The 17,986-nt window shown below is 44.7% G+C and overlaps 1 protein-coding gene across 1 annotated transcript in view; it reads right to left on the bottom strand.

The window, feature by feature from the left end:
• Window positions 1-17,986, bottom strand: part of slc25a40 (solute carrier family 25 member 40) — a 93,998-nt gene that overhangs the window by 74,685 nt on the left and 1,327 nt on the right. The window contains exons 2-4 of the mRNA XM_070881345.1: window positions 9,353-9,463; window positions 7,907-7,966; window positions 7,405-7,511 (exon numbers count right to left, since the gene is read on the bottom strand). Coding sequence (XP_070737446.1) covers window positions 7,405-7,511; window positions 7,907-7,966; window positions 9,353-9,449 — 264 coding nt within the window. The 5' untranslated portion in view covers window positions 9,450-9,463. The remainder of the gene's footprint in view (window positions 1-7,404; window positions 7,512-7,906; window positions 7,967-9,352; window positions 9,464-17,986) is intronic.

A 17,986-nucleotide genomic window follows, 5' to 3' on the forward strand; every position in this document is an offset into this window, starting at 1 on the left:
AGAGTTCGCGAGTTTGGCGGGTGCTGCTGAAGAAGCCTTGGCGAGTTGCTGCAGTGCATCTTGTAGATGGTACACACTGCAGCCACGATGCGCCGGTGGTGGAGGGATTGAATGTTTAAGGTGATGGATGGGGTCCCAATCAAATGGGCTGCTTTGTCCTGGATGGTGTCAAGCTTCTTGAGTATTGTTGGAGCTGCACTCATCCAGGCAAGTGGAGAGTATTCCATCACACACCTGACTTGTGCCTTGTAGATGGTGGAAAGGCTTTGGGGAGTCAGGAGAGGTGAGACACTTGGCTCAGAATACCGAGAATCTTGTTGCGACAGTATGTGTGTGGCTGGTCCAGTTAAGTTTCTGGTCAATGGTGACCCCCAGGATGTTGATGGTGGGGGATTCGGCGATGGTAATACCGTTGAATATCATGGGGAGGTGGTTAGACTCTCGCTTGTTGGAGATGGTCATTGCCTGGCACTTGTGTGGCACGAATGTTACTTGCCACTTATCAGCCCAAGCCTGAATATTGTCCAGGGCTTGTTGCACGTAGCCATGGACTGCTTCATTTTCTAATGAGTTGTGAATGGAACTGAACGCTGTGTAATCATCAGCAAATATCCCTACTTCTGACCTTATGATGGAGGGAAGATCGTTGATGAAGCAGCTGAAGATGGTTGGACCTAGACACTGCCCTGAGGAACTCCTCCAGCGATGTCCTGGGGCTGGGATGATTGACCACAACCATCTTCCTTTGTGCTAGGTATGACTTCAGCCAGTGGAGAGTTTCCCCCCTAATTCACAATGACTTCAATTTTACTATGGCTCCTTGATGCCACACTCGGTTAAATGCTGCCTTGATGTCAAGAGCCGTCACTCTCACCTCACCTGTGGAATTCAGCTCTTTTGTCCATGTTTGGACCAAGACTGTAATGAGGTCTGGAGCCAAGTGGTCCTGGTGGATCTCAAACTGAGGTTCGGTGAGCAGGTTGTGCTGCTTGATAGCACTATCGATGACATCTTCCATCACTTTGCTGATAATTGAGAGTAGACTGATGAGGCGCTAATTAGATTTGTCCTGCTTTTGTGGACAGGACATACCTGGGCAGTTTTCCACATTGTCGGATAGATGCCAGTGTTGTAACTGTACTGAAACAGGTTGTCTATAGGCGCGGCTAGTTCTGCAGCACAAGTCTTCAGCATAACAGCTGGGATAGCTTTTGGTGTATCCAGTGCGCTCAGCTGCTTCTTGATATTACGTGGAATAAATAGAATTGGCTGAAGTCTGGCTTCTGTGATGCTGGGGACCTCAGGAAGAGGCCGACATGGATCATCCAGCTGGCACTTGTGTAAAGACTTGCAGAAATGCAACGAGGAAGAGAGTGTGGCTGAGGGAAGATATGTCTGTAAGGTGGGAACTTTTACTGTGCATTTGAAGCTGTCAACTGAACAGCTGATTCAATGGCCACTGAACTCCAACCTCAGCTTGACAGACGTGGTCCACGACCAGCGTGCACTCCATGGGTGAGCTGTCAAATGCAGGTGAGCTGAAATTAATTCTTAAGTGGCTCTAAACAAGCCACTAATTAACTGATTTCGGTCCCCCACTGTGAACCTGCTGCTGCTTGTTGGATCTGCTCAGTGCTGACAGATCCGACATCGGAGAAAGGCACGTGGTGGTGGGTTCACAGCGGGGTCCCGACCTGCTTGGGGGAAAAACTTTCCCATCCTACCCGCCACTAACTGTGCCCACTGACCCTCTGGAAAATCCAGCACATTCACTTTGTTTCTCTCTCCACAGATGCTGCCTGGACCTGCTGAGCACTTATAGCATTTTCTATTTTTATTTTAGATCTCCAGCATCTGCAATATTTTGCTTTTGTACAGGTAAGTTTAATTGTAATTTAACAGGCAGGACAGAGTGCACCATTAAAAGGTGATATTTTTGTTTACAGTGTCACAATGTGTGAAAAATATTAACATGACAAAGGAAGAAATTGAAACATGGGAAAGTGCACACTGTCATAAGAAATTTAACAACATAACAGGAGCTTTCCCACACATTGCCCATGATTTCTACCATAACAAAAGAACAAAGATAATGTGGTGTGTGACAGTAGTTTATATGGCTAGTAATGATTTCAGAGGGATGTAGAAGTAATTAAGTGGGTTGGAGAAATTAGGAATTGTGGGGGTCATGAATATCAATAAAAACATTAATTTAGGAGGTTGTTTGGGGATAGACAGTAATTGGCATATAATGAAAGCAAAGTATTTGAGTATTTGAAGGGTAGAAGTGAAGGGGTGCGAGTATTTACAGGGATTGGAGTAGTGACAAGTATGGGTGAGTAGTTAGATTTGTGAGGGGAAAAAAACATGTGGAAAAGGGCACTCAGAAGCGAATAGCGGAGAAAAAAAAAAGGCAGCCGGGAAGAAAAAAAAGTGAGGAATGATTTTAATATAAAAAGGAGAGTTTGGAAAATAAATAAGAAACAGTGCGCAAAAGGATTTCAAAAATAATGAGATATGGAATAAACCAAAAAAAAAAGTGGTGGCAGCTAGGTTTAAAAAAGGAGTGATTTTTTTTTTAAAAGCTGCAATGAGGAGTTTGGAGAGCAGACTCAGAATTGAGTAAAGAACAAAAAAAATTAAGAGTTCAACAGAACACTGCAAAGGGTGTCCTGAAAATAAAGAGAAAATACAGCCTCAGAAGGAGGGGGGCAGCAGGAGCAGAGGCTTAGCCCAACATCAACACCTTGCATTTATTTAGTGCCTTTAACATCGTAAAATGTCCCAAGGTGTTTCACAGGAACGTTATCACACAAAGTTTATCATTTTATTGTTATCATTTCAAAATTGAAGAGCCACTCCAATGACAAAAGGGCCAGTAGCAGCCAGGGAGTTTTTTTGGTAAATGACCAAGGTTCAACACGAGGATCCTGCTGGACTAATTCTGCTGCAACATCTTTGAGAAACTCAAACACATTCTGATAAATGACAAATTATTTGTTCTTAATTTTGTTCTCAGGATGTGGACAATACTGTCAGGGCCTCATTGATTGTCCATTTCTAGTTGCACTGAGGTGGTGGTGCTGGTGGGCCTTCCTGAAAAGTCTTTATGGTGATGATGCTCCCACAATAATGTTAAGTAGGGAATAAGAACATAAGAAATAGGAACAGGAGTAAGCCTTACGGCCCCTTGAGCCTGCTCCGCCATTCAATAAGATCATGGCTGATCTGATCATGGACTCAGCTCCACTTCCCTGCCCGCTCCCCATAACCCCTTATCGTTTAAAAAAAAACTGTCTATTTCTGTCTTAAATTTATTCAATGTCCCAGCTTCCACAGGTCTCTAAGGCAGCGAATTCAACAGATTTACAACCCTCTGAGAGAAGAAATTTCTCCTCATCTATGTTTCAAGTGGGTGGCCCCTTATTCTAAGATCATGCCCTCTAGTTCGAGTCTCCCCCATCAGTGGAAACAGCCTCTCTGCATCCACCTTGTCAAGCCCCCTCATAATCTTATACGTTTCGATAAGATCACCTCTCATTCTTCTGAATTCTAATGAGTAGAGGCCCAACCTACTCAACCTTTCCTCATAAGTCAACCCCCTCTTCCCCGGAATCAACCTAGGTGAACCTTCTCTGAACTGCCTCCAAAGTATATCCTTTCGTAAATATGGAAACCAAAACTGCACGCAGTATTCCAGGTGTGGCCTCACCAATACCTTGTATAGCTGTAGCAAGAATTCCCTGCTTTTATGCTCCATCCCCTTTGCAATAAAGGCCAAGATTCCATTGGCCTTCCTGATCACTTGCTGTACCTGCATACTATCCTTTTGTGTTTCATGCACAAGTACCCACAGGTCCCGCTGTACCGCAGCACTTTGCAATCTTTCTCCATTTAAATAATAACTTGCTCTTGGATTTTTTTCTGCCAAAGTGCATGACCTCACACTTTCCAACATTATACTCCATCTGCTAAATTTTTGCCCACTCACTTAGCCTGTCTATGTCCTTTTGCAGATTGTTTGTGTCCTCCTCACACGTTGCTTTTCCTCCCATCTTTGTATCGTCAGAAAACTTGACTACGTTACACTCAGTCCCTTCTTCCAAGTCGTTAATATAGATTGTAAATAGTCGGGGTCCCAGCACTGGTCCCTGCAGCACCCCACTAGTTACTGGTTGCCAACTAGAGAATGAACCATTTATCCCAACTCTCTGTTCGTTAACCAATCCTCTATCCATGCTAATATATTAGAACATAAGAATTAGGAACAGGAGTAGGCCATCTAGCCTCTCAAGCCTGCTCCGCCATTCAAAAAGATCATGGCTGATCTGGCCGTGGACTCAGCTCCACTTACCCGCCCGCTCCGCATAACCCTGAATTCCCTTATTGGTTAAAAATCTATCTATCTGTGATTTGAATACATTCAATGGGCTAGCCTCAACTGCTTCCTTAGGCAGAGAATTCCACAGATTCACAACCCTCTGGGAGAAGAAATTCCTTCTCAATTCGGTTTTAAATTGTCTCCCCCATATTTTGAGGCTGTGCCCCTTAGTTCTAGTCTCCCCAACCAGTGGAAACAACTTCTCTGCCTCTATCTTGTCTATCCCTTTCATTATTTTAAATGTTTCTATAAGATCACCCCTCATCCTTCTGAACTCCAACGAGCAAAGACCCAGTCTACTCAATCTATCATCATAAGGTAACCCCCTCATCTCCTGAATCAGCCTAGTGAATCGTCTCTGTACCCCCTCCAAGGCTAGTATATCCTTCCTTTAGTAAGGTGACCAAAACTGCATGCAGTACTCCAGGTGCGGCCTCACCAATACCCTGTACAGTTGCAGCGGGACCTCCCTGCTTTTGTACTCCATCCCTCTCGCAATGAAGGCCAACATTTCATTCGCCTTCCTGATTACCTGCTGCACCTGCAAACTAACTTTTTGGGATTCATGCAAAAGGACCCCCAGGTCCCTCTGCACCGCAGCATGTTGTAATTTCTCCCCATTCAAATAATATTCCCTTTTACTGTTTTTTTTCCCCCCCAAGGTGGATGACCTCACATTTTCCGACATTGTATTCCATCTGCCAAACCTTAGCCCATTCGCTTAACCTATCTAAATCTCTTTGCAGCCTCTGTGTCCTCTACACAACCCGTTTTCCCACTAATCTTTGTGTCATCTGCAAATTTTGTTACACTACACTCTGTCCCCTCTTCCACGTCATCTATGTATATTGTAAACAGTTGTGGTCCCAGCACCGATCCTGTGGCACACCACTAACCACCGATTCCCAACCCGAAAAGGACCCAACCCCCAGAAATTTTATCTTGTGCAGTAACCTTTTATGTGGCACCTTGTCAAATGCCTTCTGGAAGTCCAAATACACCATATCCACTGGTTCCCCTTTATCCATCCTGTTCGTTACATCCAGGGTACTGACCCAATAATGATGAAGGAATAATAGTGCATCTCCATATCAGGATGGTGTGCGACTTAGAGGGGAACTTGGAAGTGAAGACGTTACTGCTCTCGTCCTTCTTGGTGGTAGAGGTCACAGGGCTGGGTGGTGATATTGAAGTAGTCTGCAGTTAGTGTGTCAGATGAGGTGCCAATCAAGTGAACTGTTTTGTGTTGCATGGCACTGAGCTGTGAGTATTTCACAGCTGCACCCATCCAGGTAAATGATGACTGTTCAATCCCACACCTAACCTGGGCCTTGAAGAGGCTTCGAGGAGTCAAGATGACACTTTTTTACCAAGTATCCTACATCTGCCCTGCTCTTGTAGTCAGTGTTGATATGGCTGGTCCAATTAAGTGACTGATCAATAATGACCTTCAAGATATTGATGGTGGGGGACTTGGTTATGGTAGTGCCAATGTAGGTCAAGTGAATGTGGTTAGATATCTTATTGGAAATTGCCATTATCTGGTAATTGTGTGGTGTGAATGTTATCTGCCACTTGTCAACAATGTGGGATTTATCCTTTATAGAAACTACTTCCAGATGGAAGATTTTTAGACAACTGAATAGAATAGAACGGAACAGAATGTGCTTCTTAAAATGTAACAATGGTGCTAGATGAAGCAGGCAGTAGAATGGGCCGATATGAGCCAAATTGTGGCGGTGGCCACAACAGGGCACCAACACCAACCATGGGGTGAAGTATGAAAATGAAAGGTAGGTTGCAGGGCCAGGAATTGGTGAAGAAGAGCTGGAAAATGATGCAAGGGCCAGCAGGAGGCATGGGATACCAGGCAGTAGATTGGCAGTGTCTGGGATAAGAATGGATGTTAAAGACCTCAGGAAAGAAGCCAGAAGAAGAGGCCAGGCCAGTGGGAGTGGGCTAAGATGTCTGGCCAGTGGGTGGAACAGAAACGGGATAAGGGCAGCAGATGCCAGTCCTGGCTAGAGGCAAACATGATCGGCAAAGGGAGGCCAGGGCCAGCCAGAGGCCAAAGGGACAGTAGCGACATGGACAGGGACAGTGGCTGCAGATCTTGGGAAGGACTGAAGAGGACCCAGAAAAGGGGCCAGAAATAGTGAGGTGAGAAGGGCATTGACCTACAGGAGTTGTAGGAACCGGTAGAGGGACCATGCCTCTGGACCTGGGTAAAAAGACTTCGAGTGGAGAAAATAAATCCAGGTCATCGGGAGAAGGCTGTGAAACTCACCTCTCAAGGTGTGGAAAGAGCAGAATAGAAGTTGTGCGAGGAAATAGGGAGGCTCTGCAACATAGTCTGGTGGTGTGGCAGGGAAATTAATACAGGTAAATCTTGACATTTTAACATTGGAATTCCCATTAGAAATGTTTACAATGGTTGATGCGCCCCACACAAGATTTTTAAATAAATAGTCCCATTACTACCCCTTTTGCCTTGCACCATTATCCCTTTTGTTATTTAATCACTCCTGCCTTCCACCTGATCACAGACCTTCTCTTTTGTTCTTTCCTCCCCTTCCCCTGCCTCTCTACTTGCTTTAAACCCTTTTCCAGTTCTGAGGAAAGGTCATTGACCCGAGATGTTAACTCTGTTTCTCTCTCCACAGATGCTGCCTGATCATTTCTAATTTTGTGTTTTTATTTCAGATTACAAACACATGCAGTATTTTGCTTTAGTAAACGCTCTGGATTGGCCATTTGTCATGCATGTTAGTGATCCTAACAACTGTATACAACTTCTGAGAAAACTGGTAGCATTTGTGAACATCCATAAAATTACTCAGTCAGTGATCATCTATACAAAATTATTCCTGTATTTGCAAGTTATGTTAAACTGGCATTATAATGATTGGTTCATAGTGAAATTACATCAGTAAATAAATATTTATTCATAAGAATATTTTTTCACAAGTATTTGAATCTCTCTTGGGAGTGCATTCGACAAACCAACTAAGATGCTTACTTACCACTGTCCCTCTGAATTGCCCCGGTGCTTTATACCAAGCAGGGCTATTTCCATTCTCGCAGACACACACATGGTCCATCAGGCCATTGCAGTACAGAAAGCATTTCCCTATGATTAAAAAATATATATTTAAAATCAGGATAAATGTACAGGCTACTGTCATGCACAAACTGTTCATGTACGACACATTAAAATACTGGGATTAGAAACACTGGTAGCACATAGAAGAAAATCAATTTTGTAACAGTTTTAACAGATCTGTAACAAAATGAGGGGCAAAATTCACTTCTATGTACCCATCGCAGTTGCATACATGTTAAATTGCTAGAACCAACTGTAAATGCTATAGTTTCAAACTACTTGTAGCAGTCTTAGTAATTATTTTGGTAGACAGACATTCTGAGACATGGTAACATTCTGCTACTCAATTAGGGAGACATGGAAGAATGTTATTATAGTCTGTTTCTATTAATTATTTAGCTTGCACTTATTTTAGCAGTTACCTTTATGAAATGGAGTCTTCTGTGCTTGCAGTCGTATTTTTACAACATCAAATGGAGTAACTGAAAATAAAGGAAAAGTATTTCAAAATGATTGTTTTGTAGCATATTTAGATATTCAAACTTATGGTCCGTATCAACATATACCAAGCACAACATTATACACAATGTTGTGAGCTAATTTCCATATACTGCATGTAAACAAGGCAGAAAAATAGCCAAATTCAACCAATTACTTGAGAGTGAATCCTGCTTATATTACACAATTATTTACTTAATATACTACCTTGACATTAGAAACAAATTCTAAAAAACTGCAGTATGTGATACAGAAAAAGAAATGCTGTTGGAGAGTCATCACATATTGGGACCGAAATTTACCTTCACCTGAAACGGGTCGCACCTTCTGCTCCTGAAGTGTTTGTCTGCAGCTTTGGATGAGGTCACCTCTTTCGGTAAATTCAGCTCTTTGGCATTTTTTATAGTGGACCGGAAGTCGGGCGGTAAGTACTCAAGAGGGGCAGAAGTGAAGGGCGGACCCTGCCGCTGTCAATCTTAAAGGGGAGAGCCTTCGGCACTTTTAAACTTCAGTCCACTGGGCCACCAGGGAGGGTGTCGGTCGGGCCAGCAGTCTGACACCCAAGAGGGGGTGCCAGGCTGTATGTTGACTGCCCGGCCGAACCCGGGGGCATAATTGTTGGGCCAACCTGGCAGTCGGCTGCCAAAAAAAAACATGGCGGCCGCGGCAGTGTGCCCTCCCCTTGAAGGACCGCCGCGTCGCCATGGCTCAGTGAAAGCAAGGTGCACCGAAAGAAAAAGGTGTCGGGGGCATCGCGCGGTGGGTTAATGATTTTTGCAGCTAAATTTCGCGGGAAGTGCGATGGAGATGCGGGAGATCGGCAGTGCGCCCTTTGATGATGCACTTTGCACGGTCGGCAGCAGCAGGGCGGAAGTGGGGACCGCCAGAAAAATCCCCAAGCTAAATTTCGCTGGCAGCGGCCATTTGACCGGAAGTCGGCGGCCGCTCGACTCCGCCGCCTGGCTGCCGATTTCTGGCGGTAAGTGGCCTTTTTGGGGAGCTGAATTTCAGCCCCACTGTCTCCAACATCAGCTTGAGAACAGTGATATTTTCAACTCGGGTCAAGCAAAGTTCACGAAAGGAATAAACAACCAGACAATTTGCTACGACTATCGGAACACACCTTTCCAAGCCTTTAACCAGTTTTCTTGGAAGTGGAAAAGGCTTTCAACAAAGTTGACGTAATATACTGTGATACACCATCTCCTTCAAAATTTCTACCTTTCCCCAATTTGAAACCAGCAAATTTCACTACTGTTCTCTCAATTCCCAAGTCCAAGTTCATACACACTTGTATATTATAATAAAACTGAACTAAGTGTATACATACACAAATGCTTAGATTATAAAAAGTAAATGCAAGTTCTTACCAATGAACGAAGTCAGAAAAGCACCAGAACATGAAGCCATCATTTGCTGGATAGGTGTGATTCCATTTAAACCAATGCCTGAATGATGGTTCACCATTTTGCTTTATTTGACTGTACAGAAAAAAAAACATGACGTTAGATAATTATTCTAATATTAATAGTAATTCCAGATTCTTACACTACTGTTAAGAATTATATTTAGCACTGGTCATGGCATTTGCCTCTCCTATAAGATGCTTCTTAAAACCCAACTCTTTGACCAAGCCCCTGTCCTAATAGCTCCTTATGTGTCTATAGTAATAAACTTTCAATTTATATTATACTTATCTCTGAAGTTATCTTCATCTGGAGTTTATAGTCACTTGCCAGGATGAGGAACAGTTTTGGATTCCGAGCTTATGTTTATAAGGAATTTGATTGGGAATTTTCAAACAGATTCCCTATAGGATCATTACAGCCAGCAGACAGAAGAGCATTTCATCACATCAATCTGGGCTGGATTTGAACTATGACCCCAGAAGTTTCTATTCTATCATAATTATTCTGGTTACAAAAAAATTACATTATAGAGCAAAACTACATGTCACAATTAGCCACATAGACTATAGCATCATAGATCATAGCAATGCATGTCCTGTCCACAAAAACATAAGAACATAAGAAATAGAAGCAGGAATAGGCCGTTTGACCCATCCGCCATTCAATAAGATCGTGGCATTTCTGATCCTGGCCTCAACACTTCCCCGCCTGCTCCCCATAATCCTCGATTCCCTTATCCTTCAAAATGACCCAGCCTCCACAGTTCTCTTGGGTAGAGAATTCTGTGGGAAAACAGTACAAATCCAATCCAGCCAATTACCGCCCATCAGACTACTCTCAATCATCAGCAAAGTGATGAAAGAAGTTGTCTGCAGTGACATCAAGTGGCACTTAGCAATAACCTGCTCACCGATGCTCAATTTGGGTTCTGCCAGAACCACTCGGCTCCAGACCTGGTTCAAACATTGACAAAAGAGCTGAATTCCTAGAGTTGAGATGAGACTGACTGACTGCCTTTGATATCAAGTTGGCATTTGAACAAGTGTGGCACCAAGGAGTCCTAGTAAAACTGAAGTCAATGGGAATCAGGGGGAAAACTCTCCAGTGGCTGGAGTCATACCACGCACAAAGGAAGATGGTTGTGGTTGTTGGAGGCCAATCATCTCAGCCCTCGGACATTGCTGCAGGAATTCCTCAGGGCAACATCCGAGGCCCTACTACCTTCAGCTGCTTCATCAATGACCCTCCTTCCATTGGACCCAAGTTTCCACATGATTTGCGCCTGATTTTTTAGGAGCAACTGGTGGAGAACAGACTTTCTTAGAAATCGCAATTCTCCACATTTTTTTCTCTGCAGTTCTAGTCAGGTAGAACAGTTCTACTTTGGAACAGAATTTTTTCTTCAAAAGGGGGCGTGTCCGGCCACTGACGCCTGATTTCAAAGTTTCCACAGTGAAAACGTACTCCAAACTAACTTAGAATGGAGCAAGTGAAGATTTTTGTAGAACTGAAAAAACCTGTTCTACACATTAAAAAATCAGGCACAGGTTACAAATTAGGCGTCCAGAACGAGGTGGGGGGTGGGGGGTGGGAAGGGAAGTCATTAAATTCTACAATAGATCCTTATTTATACTTATACAAATGCAAAGAAAAGATTAAATAAACCATCTTCCTACCTGTGTGAAAGTGCTTAAGCTAGCCTCACAAGTTCGTTCGTTCGTTCCCGACGTCAGGGGGGGGGAGGGGAAGGAAGCCGTTCCCGACGGCGGGAGGGAGGGAGTGCGGGCCCGCCCGCCCGAACGCAGCGGGGGGGGGGGGGGGGGGGGGGGGAGGAAGACGTTCCCGACGATGGGAGGGAGGGAGTGCGGGCCCGCCCACCCGAACGCAGCGGGGGGCGGGGGGGTAAGGAAGACGTTCCCGACGGTGGGAGGGAGTGCGGGCCTGCCCGCCCGAACGCAGCGGGGGGGGGGGGGAGGAGACGACATTGAGAAGGCTGCAGGAAGCCTCAGTGCTGATGGCAATGTGCTTTTATTAAAAAATGTTCAAAAATTAAACAGCTACAAAGAACTACAAAAATGGCCGAGTGCCAATGTTTCCTTCACACTGCGCGTGCGCAAATGCTCCAACGTGCACGCCCAGCGTTGCCGGCAGGAAAAAAAACTAATTTAAATAGTACCCGCCCCCTCCCACTTACAAAATCGGCGCGAGTGTAGGCTCCGCCCCCCTGGGCGCCGCGCCAAACAGACAAGGAGCTGCAGGGTTCTCCAGAATCGCGAGTTTTTTTCCGGCGCCGTTTTAGGCGCGAAAAACAGGCGCCCAGCTCGGAGGGGCGCCCGTTTTTTGTGTGGAAACTTGGGCCCATTATGTCAGAAATGGGGCAGTTTGCTGATGATTCACCTTCTTCAGCTCCATTCATAATTCTTCAGATAACAAAGCAGTTTATGCTTGCAGGCAGCAAGACCTGAACACACAGACTTCGGCTGGAAAGTGGCAAGAAACATTTGCACCCCACAAGTGTCAAGCAATGACCATTTCCAACAAAACAGAGCTTAACCATTTCTCCTAGACATTTAATGGCACTACCATCGCCAAGTCTCCCACCAACAACATCCTGGAAACTTAACTGGACCAACCACATAACTACCATGGCTACAAGAGCAGGTCAGAATCTGGATACTCAACAGTGAATGGTTCACCTCCCGACTCCCCAAAGCCTATCTACCATCTACAAGACACAGGTTAGGAGTGTGATGGAATGCTTTCCACTTGGCTGGATTGAATGCAGCTGTAAAAACACAAGAAATTCAATACTATCCAGAATAAAGCAATCCGCTTGAATGGCGCCCCATCTACTGGCATAAACATCCACACCCTCCACCATCTATGCACCGTGGATGCAGTGAGTACTATTTACAGGACGCATTGAAGCAACTCGCCAAAGCATTTTCAGCAGCAACTCCCAAGACCTGCAATCTCCACCAACTAGAAGGACAAAGGCAGCAGGTGCATCGAAACACCATCACCTCCAAGTTCCCCTCCAAGTCACACACCACACTGACTTTGGACATAAATTGTGCATGGAGGAAGAGATAGGGGCAGAGCTCGGCAATGTTGCAGCGATGAAAGAAAATAATCTTAGTAACAAGGGCAGAAGCTAAGCTTGGGATCAAGCAGTCTGCCAAGGTGCTGCACCTCCTGACATTGGCTGAGTTGGCAGACAAGATGATTGTTGAAATCGAGGCCTGAAGCACATAGGTGCTAGTGGGACCAAAGTGGATGACTTTGGGGAAATTCTGTGATTTAGCATTCACTGGAAGTGCATCTTTGGAAACTGTGAGCAAAACATGATTTGACAAGATCCACTTAGTGAGTATTGGATCATGGAATCACCCTTCATATATCTGCCCCTCCAGTCTTTGAAACTCTCTCCCTAAGACTCTATGCCTCATCATATCCCTCACTGCTTGCAAAATCCTCCTTAAAACCTTGTTCTGCCACTACATAAGCAGACATGCTGGCTCCAACCTTCTCGATGATATGGCTAATGAGTGGCACATAAATGAAGAAGGGACCAAGGATGGAGCTCTGAGGTTCACATTGGGTGACCCTGTGAACAGAGGAGAGGCTTTTGGATAAAATGTAATGCCTACTCTACCATTACCATCAAGCCCGGGGACTAACCCCGGTTCAATGAGGAGTGTGGAAGAGCATGCCAGGAGCAGCACGAGGCGTACCTAAAAGTGAGGTGTCAACCTGGAGAAGCTGCAACACAGGACTTCATGCATGCTAATAGTGGAAGCAGCATGCTATAGGCAGAGCTCTACGATCCTACAATCAACGGACCAGATCAAAGCTCTGCAGTCCTGTCACATCCAGTTGTAAATGATGGTGGACAATTAAAAAACTAACGGGAGGATGGGGGGTCCATGAATATCCCCACTCTCAATGATGGCAGAGCCCAGCACGTGAGTGCAAAAGACAAGACTAAAGCATTTGCAACTATCTTCAGCCAGAAGTGCCTAGTGGATAATCCATATTGGCCTCCTCCTGAGGTCCCCACCATCACAGAAGCCTGTCTTCAGCCAATTCGATTCAATCCACATGATATCAAGAAATGGCTGAGCGCACTAGATACAGCAAAGGCCATGGGCCCTGACAATATCCCATTTGTGCTCCAGAACTAGCCACGCCTCTAGCCAAGCTGTTCCAGTACAACTAAAACATTGGCAATGTTCCAGTACAGCTACACTATCCAACAATGTGGAAAATTGCCCAGGTATGTGCTGTGTACAAAAAGGACAAATCTAATCTGTCCAATTACCGCCCCATCAGTCCACTCTCAATCATCAGCAAAGTGATGGAAGGTGTCGTCGACAGTGCTATCAAACGGCACTTACTCACCAATAACCTGATAACCGATGCTCAGATTGGGTTGCACCAGAACCACTCGACTCCAGACCTCATTACAGCCTTGGTCCAAAACATTTATCAGGATGTTGCCAGGAGTGGAGAATCTTGGTTATGAGGACAGATTGGATAGGCTGGGTTTGTTTTCCTTGGAACAGAGGAGGCTGAGGGGAGTCCCTCATTGAGGTGTATAAAATTATGACGGGCCTAGATATAGTGGATAGAAAGGGCCTATTTCCCTTAACAGAGGGGTCAACAACCAGGTGGCATAAATTTAAAGTAATTGGTAGCAGGTTTAGAGTGGATTTGAGGAGAAATTTCTTTACGCAGAGGGTTGTGGGGGTCTGGAACTCACTGCCTGAAAGGGTGGTAGAGGCAGAAACCCTCACCACATTTAAAAAGTACTTTGATGTGCATCTGAAGTGCCGTAACCTGCAGGGTTACGGACTTGCCAGAGCTGGAAAGTGGTATGAGGCTGGATAGTCTCTTGTGGCCGGCGCGGACACGATGGGCCGAAATGGCCTCCTTCTGTGCTGTAAACTTCTCTGATTCTATGCAAGAAGAGCTGAATTCATGAGGTGAGGGGAGAGTGACTGCCCTTGACATCAAGGAAGCATTTGACAGTATGTGGCATCAAGGAGCCCTAGTAAAATTGAAGTCAATGGGAATCAGGTGAAAACTGTTCACTGGCTGGAGTCATACCCAACACAAAGGAAGATGGTTACGGTTGTTGGACGCCAATCATCTCAGCCCCAGGACATTGCTGCAAGAGTTCCTCAAGGCAGTGTCCTAGGCCCAACTATCTTCAGCTTCTTCACCAATGACTTGCCCTCTATCATAAAGTCAGAAGTGGGGATGTTCACTGATGACTGCAGAGTGTTCAGTGCCATTCGCAACTCCTCAGATAACGAAGCAGTCCATGCCCACATGCAGCAAGACCTGGACGATATTCAGATTTGGGTTGATAAGTGGCAAGTAACATTTCCACCACACAAGTGCCAGACAATGACTATCTCCAACAAGCGAGATTCGAACCACCATCCTGGGGGTCACCATTGACCAGAAATTTAACTGGACCAGCCACATAAATACTGTGGCTACAATTCACTAAATATATTCAAAAAGGAATTAGATGTAGTCCTTACTACTGGGGGGATCAAGGGGTATGGCGATAAAGCAGGAATGGGGTACTGAAGTTGCATGTTCAGCCATGAACTCATTGAATGGCGGTGCAGGCTCGAAGGGCCGAATGGCCGACTCCTCCACCTATTTTCTATGTTTCTATGAGTCAGAGGCTGGGTATTCTGTGGCGAGTGTCTCACCTCCTGCCTCCCCAAAGCCTTTCCACCATCTACAAGACACAAGTCAGGAGTGTGATGGAATACTCTCTACTTGCCTGGATGAATGCAGCTCCATCACTCAAGAAGCTCGACAACATCCAGAACAAAATAGCTCACTTGACTGGCATCCCATCCACCACCTTAAACATTCACTCCCTCCACCACCTGATGCACTGCAGCAATTCACCAAGACTTCTTTGGCAGTACCTCCCAAACCCACAACCTCTACCACGTAGAAAGTCAAGAGCAGCAGGCGCATGGGAACATCACCACCTGAAAGTTCCTATCGAAGTCACAAACCATCCTGACTTTGAAATATATTGCCGTTCCTTCATCGTCACTGGGTCAAAATTCTGGAATTACCTCCCTACAACACTGTGGTAGTACCTTCACCACACGGACTGCAATAGTTCAAGACTGGAAGGCTGTTTCCAGTGGGTTTCCACAGGGCTCAGTCCCTTACTTGTTGTATGAATGATTTAGACAATAAATTTGCAGATGATACAAAAATTGGCCATGTATTAGGAGGAAAGCTGTAGACTGCAGGAAGCTAGCGATGAACTGATCAGTTGGGCAGAAAGGTGGCAAATGGAATTCAATCCGGAAAAGTGTGAGGTTATGCATTTGGGGAGGGGCAACAAGGCAAAGGAATACACACTAAATGGGAGGATACTGAGAGGTGTGGAGGAACAGAGAGACCTTGGAGTGCATGTCCACAGATCCTTAAAGGTTACAGATTATTTTGATAAGGTAGTTAAAAAGGCATACGGAATGCTTTCCTTTATTAGCTGAGACATAAAATACAAGAGCAGGGAAGTTATGCTAGAACTGTATACTACACTAGCTAGGCCACAGCTTGAGTACTGCATGCAGCTCTGGTCACCACATTACAGGAAGGATGTGATTGCACTGGAAAGGGTGCAGAAGAGATTTACAAGGATGTTGCCAGGACTGGAAAACTTTAGCTACGAGGAAAGATTGGATAGGCTGGGGTTGTTTTCCTTGGAACAGAAGAGGCCGAGGGGAGATTTAATTGAGGTGTATAAAATTATAAGGAGCTTAGATACAGTGGATAGGAAGGATATATTTCCCTTAGCAAAGGTGTCAATTACCAGGGGGCATAGATTTAAAGTAGTTAGTGGAAGGATTAGAGGAGAGATGAGGGTGGTGGGAGTCTGGAATTCACTGTCTGAAAGGGTGGGAGAGATAAAACCCTCATCACATTTAAAAAGTATTTGGATGTACACTTAAAGAGCTGTAATCTACAGAGCTACAGACCTAGTGCTGGAAGGTGGGATTAGGTTGGATAACTTTTTTCAACCGGCACGAACACGATGAGCTGAATGGCCGCCTTCTGTGTTGTAAGATAACAGTTTTGGCATATGATACAATATGAAAACAGAACATGATCAACATCTCAAAGGCACTTCACAACCCTTGCAGTCAAATTGAAAAGGTTTGTTGGCCAGACTCAGAACAGCACATTACTCTTGCTTGGTGTCAGCATCCACATTCCTCTAATAAAAGTGATTTTCATTGAAGCAAGCAAGCATACAAATCTCTGATGAAAACCAGTGTGTATTTTCTGTCAAAAATCAACATACTTCGTGCTGTAGTGGAATTCTAACTCTTTACAAACACAAATACAGATGGCTGAGAAAGATTTAAAAAATTCCATCTACTCCTCCATGAAAGTTTTTTTTTGTTAAACAGTATAGTGCAGTGCTGAGTTTTATTTTTGCCACACTACAAATGGTAAATGCAAACCAAGGTGACCTTGCTGATAGGAAACTAGCTGTACTGTGCCATGTGCACAACTCTGAAAACCTCCCCAGTGACTTTGTGCTGCTGTGGCAGAATTCATGGCAGTGTTCCGGTCAATAAAACCAATAAACTTGGCATAGCTTTCCACTCCTCACAGAATTGATTGCTAAAATTGGACTATGGTTTGGGAATTAGCCATTCCTGGTTTAATAATCTAAAGAAAATGGTACTTAAGACATTGGCTTACATTTTTTAAATTAAAACATTTTAGTTCATCAAAGTGAGCAATTGTCAGTATTGAGGAACTGAACAGCTCACCACTTTTGGCACCCACTATCTGTATACACTCCCAAATCAGACATAGCACACTCAGATTGGCAGGTGACGATGCTGGGGTCACAGCTCTTCACTATATATAAAAATGACCGGATTCAGGAATAGAAAATTATATCTGATTACAAATGATACTGTGCTAAGCTAAGAGACAATGCAAAATGTGAAGCATAGAGTAAAACATTGAAAATGGACATAGGAAGATTAAATGCTAAAGTAGGACAAAGATTGATTAAGTCGAACATAAAATGTAAGTTCATGTATTTTGAATACAAGAAAATATCTGAAAATTGGAGCAGTGGTTAAGGTCTAAAGATATTTAACTCTGTTATGGCATGTTGGCCTTCATAGCGAGGGGATTTGAGTACAGGGGCAGGGAGGTGTTACTACAGTTGTACAGGGCCTTGGTGAGGCCACACCTGGAGTATTGTGCACAGTTTTGGTCTCCTAACTTGAGGAAGGACATTCTTACTATTGAGGGAGTGCAGCAAAGGTTCACCAGATTGATTCCCGGGATGGCTGGACTGACATATCAAGAAAGACTGGATCAACTGGGCTTATATTCACTGGAGTTCAGATGAGAGGGGATCTCATAGAAACGTTTAAAATTCTGACGGGTTTAGACAGGTTAGATACAGGAAGGATGTTCCCAATGTTGGGGAAGTCCAGAACCAGGGTCACAGTCTAAGGATAAGGGGTAAGCCATTTAGGACCGAGATGAGGAGAAATTTCTTCACCCGGAGAGTGGTGA

The sequence above is a fragment of the Pristiophorus japonicus genome, chromosome 5, assembly GCF_044704955.1.
Source record: "Pristiophorus japonicus isolate sPriJap1 chromosome 5, sPriJap1.hap1, whole genome shotgun sequence".
Classification (NCBI taxonomy): Eukaryota; Metazoa; Chordata; class Chondrichthyes; family Pristiophoridae; genus Pristiophorus; species Pristiophorus japonicus.